The sequence below is a fragment of the Panthera tigris genome, chromosome F2 (genome assembly GCF_018350195.1).
Source record: "Panthera tigris isolate Pti1 chromosome F2, P.tigris_Pti1_mat1.1, whole genome shotgun sequence".
NCBI lineage: Eukaryota > Metazoa > Chordata > Mammalia > Carnivora > Felidae > Panthera > Panthera tigris.
Window position 1 is genome coordinate 59,331,734 of NC_056676.1, and position 13,433 is coordinate 59,345,166.

Genomic DNA, 13,433 nt, shown 5'->3' on the forward strand with positions numbered 1-13,433 from the left:
AAATGTAATGCAGGTGAATTATAAGGCTGGGGGCATTATCCACAGAACTAACCCCTCTCCTGCATCTGACCTACCTGTGCCACCGGCTCTTAATGGAGATAAGTAAGAATCGGGTATTTGTGCTAAAGAGCATCTTAAATGGGAAGACAGAGTGGCGACACCGTGGAACATCCTTCCTCTAGGGAAGGGTGCTTTGTTGCATGCCTCCTGTGTGCCGAACACAGATGACACACACAGAAGTGACAGGGTCCAAAACCCCACGTGTCTGTGGGCTGCTGCAGAGAGTTCACAAGGAAATAAATGACAAGGACGGTAGAGCGCATGTGCTTCTGCTGGGAGAGGAACCCAGTTCCGTGACAACACAGAGGAAGAGGACCCAAGCAACAGGGCCAGGTCAGCTTCTGGAAGGAGAAACTGAGCGGGGGACACAGAGTTGCCACTTGAGATGAGCCTCAAAGGCAGTGATTGTGGAAAGGCTCTTCAGGTGCAGGAAACAAAGTGAGTCCAGTGTGAATGGCAGTGAAAAGGTGCAAGCTGTTCTAGGGAAATGTGAAGGGAGACTGGGGGATGAGAGAAGATTTGGAGAATGGTGGAGAGACTGGAGAGTTTAATTATGTAAGTATAATTAAAATGATACACCTTTTCTAGAAAGTAGACCTATACTTCCTACAAAATGTAGGATGATGGATCTCTAAACAGAATTTTTAAAAATTAATTAAAGGAGGGAGGAAGGGAAGGAGGAGAGAAGGCAGAAGGAGGGAGAAAAGAGAGAAAGGAAAAGGAGAGGAGGGATGGAGGAAGGTATGGGGTTGAGGCAAGAGCTGAAGAGAAAGGAAAAGAAGACAACAGAAGGTATCTGAAAGAGACAAGAAGTAACTAGGAAACCACTAAGAATCTACTAAGTAAACATGAAGGGTGGGGGCCGTATAAGCATCAGGCGGGCAAGACCAGAGCAAACTACTCCATTGTTTGGGGGGAGATACACATCAGAAAGAAATCCAGGGTAACTGTGGTATTTCCAGCCCCACCAATTTGGAAATGCGAGTACATTAGAAAGGGCAGGCGGTGGGGGGACCATTAGGGAAGAAGCTAACAACTTTAACTTTAGGCAGGTTGACTTTGAGATGCCAGTGCAGCCTCCCATCAGCTGGAAAAACAGGTCTTAGAACAAACCACTGTTTATTATAAGATCCCCAAATATGTTAGTAGACTCATGAAAGAATTCAGGTGTTCTTCAGGCTGACAGGCTGACATCAGTGAGTCATCTAAGTATTAAAGGGGGGCTGCAAGAGGAGAAGTATTTCTCAAGTCCCTCCCTGTGGCCCCACCCCTCACTTTCAGAATGTAGGGAGACCACAGGGCTCTGAGCTCGTTTGGGGTGTGGAGTACATGCACATGAGACACTCTGAAGACACTCTGGTGTCTTCTGTGCCTCACACCCGTTCCTGTACTTACTCGCGAGCAAAGAATAAAACTTTAATTACACAGCAATAGAGAACATAAATGGGAGCTGGATGCATCTCCGTAATATTTAACCTTCATAGATAAACCAACTCCTGGATTGTGCCTAGTAACCAGAAGAGAAGAATACAACTCTCTGGCCATATATTAAATCACAAATCTCTAAACCAAAGTCCTCCAAATGAGGGGAATATAAAACAAATCTAATACATGGATAAAATGTTGCTTCATTTGGGGATAAAGCATTGCACCCTTGATTGATTAAATCAAAATCTGGCCCTTCCTCGCTCTATCGGAACTAGCTTCTGTAGCAAAAATACCAGTGGAAATGAATCACAGTAATTTAAAAAAAAAAGGCAAATCAGCAACGCTAATTTTCTTTTCAATGATTTCAATTATGAGTCTACTAAGTTCAAATAAGGCAGCATTACACTGCATGAACTGGATAAGAGACAATCTCAAACAAAAATCACTGAAGTCCCCAAATTCAATGTGATTCCCAGAGGATGCATCAAAGAGCCCTGGTGTACCAGTCTTGTATCTCCTCCCTTACATGCAGTTGGATTCTCTTCCTTGCGTTTGTAGTTGAAGTCAACTCAGTCTTGTATTTGAGAAGTTCCTGTTATAGTGGTTGTGAAGAAGGTTTCGGCAGCCTGTGTACCCTGGCTTACATCCCATTTACCCTACTTACACAACTGTGTGATTTTGGACAGGTTACTTGAATTCCTCTATGCCTACTTTCTCACTTAAAAAAAAATGGACATAATAGTGATGTCTACATAAGGGTTTTTATGAAGATAAGTTAATTAATCCACATAAAGAGCTTAGATCTACATATGCATGAAAGAAACCCTTAATCAATTGTTAGCTATTGTCAGAAGTGAATCCAAAATTGGAAGACAACCCGAAAGATACGTACAATTTTGATTATATAAGTTATTGGTGAGAAAAGTATGAATCAAATTAAAATACAGAAAAATAAATTTTACATCTGACTTCCAATTTAACTAAAGCCATGATCTTTTCTGATATTCTGAAAATTCCTAACACTTACTTCAAACTAAACCATATGATGAAGAATTCAAGAGGTCTATGGTCTAATTTAGATTCTCGGAAACAGACTTCATGCAACCCATCCCTCCAAACTTTCTTGGGGTTGGGCACTACTTATGAATCCGTGTTTCCAAACAGCTCCATGTATGCCGTAATTCCAATGACCCAAGAAACAAAATGCACTGACTGACCTGCTGACTTGATATGGTTAGCAGATTTGAGGATCATTTTTTTTCTTAATTTTTTAAAACATTTTTTATTAAGAGTTGAATAATGCTAAATTTGATTAGATGCACTAATAACCATGGATTTCTTCTTCTCAACATTCTGCCTAGAGAGAAATACTGATATTTAAGAAAGTGATACACGTTCTTTAAATGATAGCAAGAAAACTGAAAATCAAGGAGAGATTGACATTCCTCATACTGACTCTCTTGCAACAAAGCCACATGGAGATTTAACCAACATGCAGGTGAAAGGATTAGTGAAGACAGTAAAACTACTCTACCCCCCTCCCTGGGAAGCTACACTATCCAGCTCGGCCATCTTGATGAGGAAAATAACCTGGCAAATGCCAGAACTTTACTTTGCTTGATGGCCCTAGGGTGAGCATATGTTTTATTTTGCACACTTTATTACATGTTAAAGAGGCACAGACCTGAAAACAAGTATGGGTTCATATGACAAACATTCTGTACTCTATAGACAGTCTGAAGTGATTAAAGTCTCATTCACCAGTTGTTCTAAAGTGCAATTGTCCTCAACTCAGAAAAACAAAGAAACAGAACCTGCTAAGATCTACCACTTCCCTCCTACTCCAGATCAAAGGAAACTCCACGGCAAAAAATAAATATTTGGAAGCAAAATTCAAGAAAAGTCAAAATAAACCAAAATGAAATTAATGTTCTCGGAATTTTTTTTTTTCCCCAGACCAAGCTGTTAACCCCCTGTTCAAATCAATGTATTGCCATATGTTAAGGGTCTATAAAGCTCATAGAGTTAAATATGTTGAAAACACAAATACAAAGGATGACTTCCTATCTCTAAAATCTGTTCTTCCTGCTTCTAACATGACATATTGTGCAACTCTGATAAAAATATTTACAGAACAGAAATGTAGTGCTCCTAGCTCAGACACAAGACAGTAACTGGTAAGTTAATAGTGAGATTTTTCTATTAACCTTAAAATTTCATTAAAGGCCAAAATAAATTTAATAGCTGGAATCCTGTAGCTCCCTTCTGGGAGTCTTGAATAATGCAGAATAACAGAAAAGGTACACTAATAAGGAAAGGCAACATGTACCTTGTGAGCATTTATAAACTTGGGATAGCTTCAACACTTTCCCGTGGGAAGCACATCTTGACAGGACTCCGACGTTTATAACCTGATCTAAGGACTAAGAGCTCCCCCATAAAGATGACGCAAATGCCCTAATGCACAGCACATTAAGCCCTAATGAAACAGCAAAGTCGATGTTTAACAACTTCGGCCTCCATTCAGCGATGGTTTAAATATAAGCATAATAAAGCAGATTACAAAGAAAGAAGCTGTAATTACTTTTTGAAGAACTCAATCTCTTGTCCTATTATGGTCTATATGTGAGCCTCAAAGGCTGAATACAGGTAGTAAAAATTACAGGAAGGGCTTACCAATCATGTTACATCCATTATTTTAAAAAAAATTTAGGCATAACAATTGATAAAACCCAGGTTACATTTAAAAATTAAGAAACTGGGGCGCCTGGGTGGCTCAGTCGGTTAAGCGTCCGACTTCAGCTCAGGTCACGATCTCACGGTCCGTGAGTTCGAGCCCCGCGTCGGGCTCTGGGCTGATGGCTCAGAGCCTGGAGCCTGCTTCCCATTCTGTGTCTCCCTCTCTCTCTGCCCCTCCCCCGTTCATGCTCTGTCTCTCTCTGTCTCAAAAATAAATAAACTTTAAAAAAAAAATTTTTTTTTTAAATAATAAAAATTAAGAAACTAACATCCCAATCGAGTCAAATAGCTCTAAGCTAGCCATTATATCTTTCCTTGTTTTTCTTGGTAAAGAACTGGCATGCCTTCTGATCTCAGGGCTGGGCATGCTACCTCAACGTACGACATATGACGGGGAGGATCTGAATTCAACACTCAGGGAAGACTGTCCTAGTTTCATGATATGGCCATTTAAGGTGGCCTCCATTACCCAACTGGGGCTCTATTATCCAACTGGAGCTCCATTATCCAACTGGGGCTCTATCTAACTCTGCAGTATAAAGGAACATTGTTATTTGGTGCTATTTTTAAAGGAATATAGAATTCTTTGACTTCCCTATTTGTAATAAAATTTACACAGAAGTGAATACTTGTCAGTACGAGCATGTCTAAACTTCAGTTATTCCCACAAATACATGTCAAATAATCTGAACTCGGAACTGGAAATCTTAACATTTGTTTAAATTATTTCTTTTTCCCAATGGTATATCTTATGTTTGCAGTTGAGTCAGTTCAAATTATTTAAAATCATCCGTGTCAAACTATAATACAGATCAAAGCCACAGAGTTCTTATGTCCTGTACTTGTGGCTTTATTTTTTTTTTTTTTTTTTTTTTTTTTTTGCCTAAAATGTCATAAATCTATCATTAACCACCAACTGTCCTGAATGTTTAAAAAAAAAAAGGCCAGTTTAATTGGAAAAGATTAATGAATTGGTCATTCGTTACATTTATTATTAGCTTACATTAAAGATTTATATAAATAATTCCTGAAATAGAATGATTACTCGTCTGTGACACTCATATTTACCAACATCTTTTTATCAGAATACACACACAGCCATTAACTTACTACAAATGTCTGACAGAACCGTGTTAAAGAAATTCTACAGTCAGCATTTTATCCTGCACAGCTTTTAGTCCCCACACAGTTCCAGAGCCAAGGAAAGAAGGCCCTCAAACGGCATTTCAGCACACAAACCCTTGCGGGTAAAAAGGGGAATTTCAGATGTGCTTTTATTCAGTTTAGGCATACAGGGAAGCCGCTCAATATTTATTTCAGCATAAAAGTACTAATAAGTTACTCATCTTCGGACACATTTCTGCATCAACATCTGGCATGTGCAGAGTCCTCAAGATCAGCATTTGGCCTAAAAGTGTATTTAGTGTTCTATTCCTACGCTGAAAAAAGTTAACTCTCTTTAGACTTGCTTCTAAATCCAATCGTTTCTTTGAAATAATCATCTGCTTTTCCCACAGATTGCTTTTTTCTATTTTTAGCCATATTATTTCTCGGGAAAAAAAAAATTGATCTTAACAAGATTATCTCCCTGGATGCTATTTCCTACCCCTTTCTGTCTTCTTTACTGGGTGCTTCTGCAGCACTTAGTAGACAGCATAGTTTAGGATCAGCTGTTTTATTTCTCCTTCTATTAGTTCAAACTCGGAGAGCTCACACATCTGTTTTATTTCTAACATCACTGCCCAGAAAAGTGTCCAGCTCATTCTACCCAAACATAAACTTTACTATAAATAACTAAGAACCTAACAAATAACTGTTTGGGGGAAATGGAAGTGTGTTTAAAAATCTGAATTCTTCTAAACCATCGGCCTTTAGTAATCTTCATGTTAGAGCCTTCCTGACAGCCCAGATCAGCTGCCTTCAGAACTTGTCCCCAGAGTGAACAAACTGAAACTCCTGCCGGAAATCCAGGTATTAACATCATATTACTTGCTAATTATAAAACACCAGTTCACATACTGACATTATTCACTTCTAACCCTTTTATCTAAAACACGTATTTGCTTTCCAATCATGGTTTGACAGCAGAGTGTATCTGACATAAGACAGTGAAATGATCTTTAATAAGACAGCAGTTCAAAGCATGCGGCTTTCATGCATAATAACTATGTTGGCTTAATTTGCTGCTCCACAGAAATAATTCTATTTGTGGAAATTCACAAAGTAGGATGGAATTTTTAAGAGAGCTCTACAAAGATGAAACTGGCTTTTTAAGAGTTCTTCCTATCTCCCTTTGAAAGTGATAAGATTGCTGTTCTGACATTTTTAAAGGCTTGGGAAATTTCTCCTCTGATTCTTTTTTACAAGTACTGCAAAATAAGTTCACTACCTGTTATTTAGAATTCCTTTGCCTGCCTTTCTTAATTGGCACTAGGTCCATAAAGAGGTCTACAGCCAATGTGCTAGAGCTATTGGGTTGATCAAAATGACTCATATTTTAAGGGAATTAGGAGGTCAGATAAGTATGATGTAATTTCATTAGTTCTCTGGTACTTCTTCTAATCATTCCTAAAGAAGGTTAATATTAAACCTAATATGTTTTGAAATCCTCTGGCCGCATAATACAATAAAAAACTACAGATGGTAACAGAAACGAATACACTTTCTCAAGCTGACCATGAGTACTGACTAGGCTAAAATTGCTTAAAATGAAATGAATACATTTCTTTAGCGTCAGTTCTGCCTTTCATTCTATTTGAAATGGTAGATTTTTTTTTCCATTTCACATATGCCATAAACTAAAGACAGAAGAGTAGATCAAAAAGGTATGCCAGTTTTAATAAAGGCAGAAATCTAAATTACTGCTAAATGCTTTCATAAATTACTATTTTCCTTAAATGCGGAAAGGAATGCTTTACTGGCCTGCACCAAGGTCATTCTGGTGTCCCTACTGCTTACAATCACATTGACTTCTTTATAATCAATGTAAACTTTTATTTCCAAATTTTCATTTGCAATTAGGTTGCTTTTTCTGGAGTATATCTCTGTAACTGTCCGTATGACCCAAACCGAGTCCAAGTTGACGCCAGGCCGAGTATAAAATTAAATCCTAATGCAAGACACAGGCAAGATCCTCACTGAAGCAAAGACTATAGCAAAAGATTTCTAATCTAAGATTAGAACAAACCATATACTACTATCACGTGGAACTATAAAGATGAGTGCCATTTTTGGGAAGACTGTGAAAACACCGAATTACCACGAAATATTTCTAGAAATACGAAGCCTACCTCATCCCGTGAAAAGGCTTTTCCCAACCTAATAGAGATATTGGGACTATTTTCCATGAGAAGAGATTAAAGACCCCTCTGAATTCACATTTGGATAAAATGGCTGTGGAGTGTGTCCATCCTCCCGCTGAATCTAGCAGGCTACCCCTTTGGTTCTGGGAACCTGATTTTACCATGCGTGCAAGAATTCACACTTCATTACCAGGAACCTTTTCTGTATAAAGAGAGAACAACACAAAGCACAAACCTGTACATCATAGGTCCCATTTAGTAAAACAGGCCTTGAAGAATTGATGTCCTGCAGCACACCAGAAAGCACGGAACGGTTGACCTTCTGGAAGTCTTTGGAATGGCTGAACTGCACCATGTTATGAAGGGCCAAGATTTTGCTGTCCAGCTCAGCATCCTGCCTGGTGCGGTTATGCAGTCCTAAGTGATACTTTCGGAAGTGCTTAATCAGATCTGTGGGGTCATTGCCATAGTAACCATATCCACAGATATTGCATTTAAAGTCCTGAAGCTCTGGAGACAGAGGTGCCGGGTCTGGGTTGTCATTTACCAGTAAGTCGGTTTTGGATTTATTCAGTCTTACACCCCCATCTGAAGGCACTTGTGGGTTTTTGGAGGCCACTGAAACTGGGCTTGAGCCTTGACAATTGGCTTGACTACTCTGCGCCTGCCCTGTTTCCTCCGTGGCCTTTGGTGACATCTTATGATCTTCCTTCGTCTCCAATGAGTCCCCTGCTGGGGTGCAGGCCGTATCTTGAGGGTCATCTGCCTCTGCTCGTTGAGGAGACTTCAAGGGCTCACAGACTCCCCCCACAGCTGGAGATGAGAAAGCCAACATATTTCTATCTGTCACCTCATCATGTGGATGCGAGGGAAGGTTTCCTCCTTTACTGGGGCTTTCATAATTGAAGCCAGCCTTCTCACTCAGGCTGGAGCTTTTGGGGCCCTTCTTGCTGCTAGAGGATGAATCTTGGCCATGCAAGCGATGTTCCTCCTTATTATTCAGTTCTGCAGCATCACTCTGATCTGTATTTTCTGACATCTGATCTGCAGAAAATTCTTTGTTCTTTCCAGACACCTTGCTTTCTGTACCTATAGGCTCCAGGGTCTGGCCCTCGCCTTCGCTAACAACGTTTCTCAGAGGGGGGTTCTTTTTCCGGACCATATCTGTAAAAATGCAAGGGAAAAGGAAATGCGAGGTTATTTGAAAGTTGCAGAGATGCAACCTAATATAGAACATTTTACTTATTCTTACTTGAGGCTTTTTTAAGGTGCATACAAAAATCTTCCTCTAGGGAAAAAAAAATGTTTGAAAAATAGCAAAAAAAAAAAAAACCCACCTGAGACTAAAGCAAATATTTACATTTAGAATTATTTTTGTCATAGAGTGGCTCATTTGCTATTTTTAAATGGTTTTATGAATACCAAAATATTTATTGTCATTGATAGCTCTATCTTTCCTACTATTCTTGTTTGCCAATGATATTTTTTGCTCACTTTCTTCAGGTACAGTTGATGCTGTATACATGCTTATTTGTAAACCTTATATATTATGTATAATATATACACATGCTATGTTTATGAAATATATATGCATTTATGTTTACAGAATATATATTACATGTTTATTTATATGCTATGTATATAAACAACATAAATTGGAATTCAATATGGTTACATACTGTGCAACCAAGCTATAAATGTAATTTCAACCAAAATATCCTCATAGTCAAAAGACAGAAACAGTATGTTATAAACAAAGTGAAAACTGCCCTATTACTTTCAGGAATGGAGGGTAACAAATGTCTCATCTCTGTCCTACCGATAAATTTCTTTAAGCCCCAATTGGAGAGCTTGCCTGAAAGTTAGGAGGAAAACCTGGTCCATATCAGAGTGACCAGGTTGCTTTTACTAGGACTCTATGTAGCATGATGGGGAAGCTAACTAAGTCCTGGATTCTTAGCACAACCAGGTGGAAACAGTACCAATTTCACCATCAGGAGCACGCTGGAGATGGACTAAAGTAAAATATTAAACTGAATCATATGACGCTGTCATTTGGTAGCTTGGAATGGCCAACTATCAGCACCCTCCCCAAGGTTCACCTTCACATGCTGCCTCGACTGTGCCTTTCAAGTTAGTGCCAACAAGGAGAATGGTCAAAATAAGAATACTGTGACAAATTCCCCTACTGGAGTCTAATGAATCAGAACTTCAGTATGAGGAGATAAGAAACAATTTGTGGTGTGTCCATAAAAAAATGCAGCAACTAAGGCTAGTCCAGAACCGAGCTTCATGGCTTATGTCCCCTTAATCTCCCAGCCAAAACACTGCAAATGCCGTCAGTTGTCACCCCAAATGTCCCGTAGGAAAATCCACCTGTGACTGACTAATAAGACAAGTCCTCTTTACTAGCTGACTTTGCCACAGGGGCAGATTTAACAGAGTTAGTTACACCATGATTATCCAACATGTCCTGAGAAAATCCAAATTAATAACACGTTTTAGTCATTCTCATCTGTAATTTCTCACAAGTGCTGAGGAGCCACACTGGCTTTGGACATATATGGATGTACCTTCATTTCTGAAGAGCTGGTCAAGCAAATGTGTATAATATGAATCACTGAGCCAAGTTAATGCCCTGGTTGACTATAAAGAATCATTTGCAAGGGGAAAATTCACTTTACAAAAATAATGTCAAAAAATATTAACTGCACTAAAGAAAGTATACTCTTCTTTTTAGTACAACAATAACATGAGTCAACAAATATGCACAGAATCTGTATATGTTCCTCCTGGAACAACAACAACAACAAAAACATTGATAGGATGAAGGACTGAAGTTTCAAGTACCACTGATGGTCATGAAGCCATGTAAACCTGCCTGGCCAAGGCAGGGAGCAGGGAGTGAGTCTTCACCTTGGTGTCATTATCATTGGGTCTTAAAATAAACTAAGCTAGGTAACCACTGCTTATTAAAAAAAAAAAAATGGAACACTAGTCAGCCTATTTTTATTTATCTATTTATTTATCTATTTTAAGATTTTTTTCCCAGTAATCTCCCCATCCAACATGGGGCTCAAACACACGATCTCGAGATCAAGAGTTGCACACTCCACTGACTGAGCCAGCCAGGTGCCTCTAACGTATTTATTTTTTAATGTTTGCATGTTCATGTCTTATTGGTTGATGCCAACACTTTAAGAGACCCCTAGTCCTCTGTCAAAAGTGACAGAATTTGGGAACTTGAACCAACACATGGAAGAGTGGAGGGCAATTTTACTGGTAGTCAACAAAAGGAAAACTAAACATGAAAAAAAAATAATAATAAAAAGGAAGTTTAAGAAACCAGTTATTATTTAAACAAGAATCTGAATTTTAAAAAAATGCTGTTCTTACCGTGGCCTAAAGAAAAAGACATCCTAGTTTGTAGAGTATCGGCCATTACTACACATACAAATGTAATGATTCGCTATAGCATCTCTTGCCTTTCCCTCCAGAATTTCGTGTTTGTTTTTTCCATTACACATAAAAGTCTTTAGGAACTATTGCAATTTAATCTTTTCTTGGACAAATACTGAACCACCATATCATTTGTATTTTAAGATCATCTTCTTAATGGAAATAAAACCTAACAGTAATGCACCCCAATGAAATAAATAAGGTTACACAGAAAAACAGAAATCTATATGAAAGGCAGGATTCATAACGAAATGAATATGAAATAACCAAATTCGTTAAGATTTTCTTTCCATTAAAATGAAGAGAAAATGGTTTCTGTCCATATATTAATGTCAAGGTGATTAGAAAAACAGCAACATTTTACAGAGCAAGGAACTAAGATAAAATACTTAACAGTGAATAGATATAAGTATGTTAATATGAAAAAATTTCACTTGTTTTGCAAACCAAAAAAAAATTAGACCCTGTTGATTTATTGTTATCATGAAGAAAAGTAATAGGTCATAGTTTAAAAACTACTGAACCAGCAATTACAGTAACTAAGAGAAAAAATGATTTAATTAAATTTTCATCCTTTCAAATTTCAGTTCCCTCTTCCACCAAGAACAGAACTTTGGAACCCATATGACTCACTGACTCCTCATGCTGAACACAGCCCTTAAAAATATACATCACAAATAATGTTAAACTGCTAAAACTTCAAAGAAGTATCAGAAAGGTCATTTGTGTTTTCTTTTTTGTTGTGGGTGGAAGGGGCATGTTCTTTTTAGTTTCTTTAAAAAAAAATAATCATGGTTAATTTAGTTGACTATACTTTGAAGTAGTTATAGAAAAATAATTTTTTACTGGAATTATATCACCATAACTTTTGAGAATGACATATTATGTAAATATAAGCACATTTGCAATACTTCTAAGTGAAAGAAACTCCCCTAACAAGTCATAAGTTAGATATCGTAAGACTATAGCCACCCTCAAGTTATTATCTTTAAGAGACATAACAGATTGCATGATGTTTTACTGCGTGCCAAGAACTTTTCCAGTTAACATTTTCACTTGAAAAAATAGATCACATACTTGTAAAATCATACCCAGCATTGACTTCATAAGGCATGTGGCTTTAGAGTGCTTTCTACAATTATTAATTCTATTAGTCAACTAGCAGGAGGCTAATGCAATTGTCTTAGAAGATGCTCGGAAGACACAGAAGACATTTTGAGAGCTGATCTGTACATCTGCAAAACAAAACAAAAAATATTTTCCTTCCTAAATGATGTAAATAGGCTTTAATGTATCACACCTAAAATACATTTATATGCCAGCACCACACGCTGCTTGACAGATACCTAATAAATGCATGAGCAAACCTTGAGCAAGATCTTCCCTCCCCTGGGTTTTAATAAAGCAGCAGGAGAAGAAGGAGCGTGATATAAAAGATTACAGAAGTCATTTTCACAAAAGACTGAGATGTACGATTTAACCTCAAAACTCCAGAAGGCTAAGGACCAGAATACTTACCTACGCTGGGGTGGGGATAAATGCTCTCGGTTAGTAAACATGGAGGGGAAATGCTTCTGCAAAAGATATAAAGTGTATCTACTGATATTGTACAGTCACAGCTGAAGACAAGAAGTTGTACCCATTGCCAATGTCTTCCAAACTCATAGTAGCAGTGCACACCAAGTGGCCGAGAAAGGAGTCCCTGCAATGCCATCGAGAACTGAGATCTACGTAAGCCTTCCGAACCAACAGTTACAGAAACATGACACGCTAGAACACATGCCATCTTTTTAGCTATTTTTAGTAATCTTTTATTTTTGCTCTTGATATAGAAGTTCATAAAGTCATGATGAACCATCATTATACCATCATCTTTATTATCTAAGTGAAATTATTGAGGCAGATATTATAGTAATGGTTAAAAATAATTAGAGAAAGAAAAGAAAAGAAAAGAAAAGAAAAGAAAAGAAAAGAAAAGAAAAGAAAAGAAAAGAAAAAGAAGGAAGGAAGGAAGGAAGATAATCACATCAAGGAGTGTTCTGGCAACTTTATTTTAAACCTCTTCATTCAACTATGTAGTAATATCCCTCATACTGACTACCAAAAGTAGTTCAAAATGCCAATTTACAGTAGGCCTGCTATAAACGACCATTTAGATAATCTGGGGCTAAAGTGAACTGGATAAGGAGGCACTGAAGAATTTAAGAGCTACAAGACTGAAAATTGCTAACTCCTCTCTATTTAATTGTGAGATTAAAAGCTCACCTATGGGCTAGGGAGTAGGTGAGGTGGAAATGGTGAGCATGCCCACCTTCACATCATTCTCCACCTACGCAAATACATGTACACTCCTCCAACAGCAGATATAACATGAAAATATATTTTGTGTCAAGATATTTAAGTGGGTTAAAACATGTTTAGCTTCCTAAAAATGTACTATTTGTA

The 13,433-nt window shown here is 37.9% G+C and overlaps 1 protein-coding gene across 4 annotated transcripts in view; it reads right to left on the minus strand.

Moving 5' to 3' along the window:
• TRPS1 (transcriptional repressor GATA binding 1) overlaps nucleotides 1-13,433 on the minus strand; it is a 373,555-nt gene that overhangs the window by 195,697 nt on the left and 164,425 nt on the right. For 2 of the 4 annotated variants that reach the window (XM_042972939.1, XM_042972941.1), the window contains exon 2: nucleotides 7,765-8,693. In XM_042972939.1, the coding sequence (XP_042828873.1) occupies nucleotides 7,765-8,691 (927 nt within the window). In that variant the 5' untranslated portion in view covers nucleotides 8,692-8,693. Of the gene's footprint in view, nucleotides 1-7,764; nucleotides 8,694-12,065; nucleotides 12,224-13,433 lie in introns of all 4 variants that reach the window. The other 2 variants (XM_042972940.1, XM_042972938.1) reach the window with 2 other exon arrangements.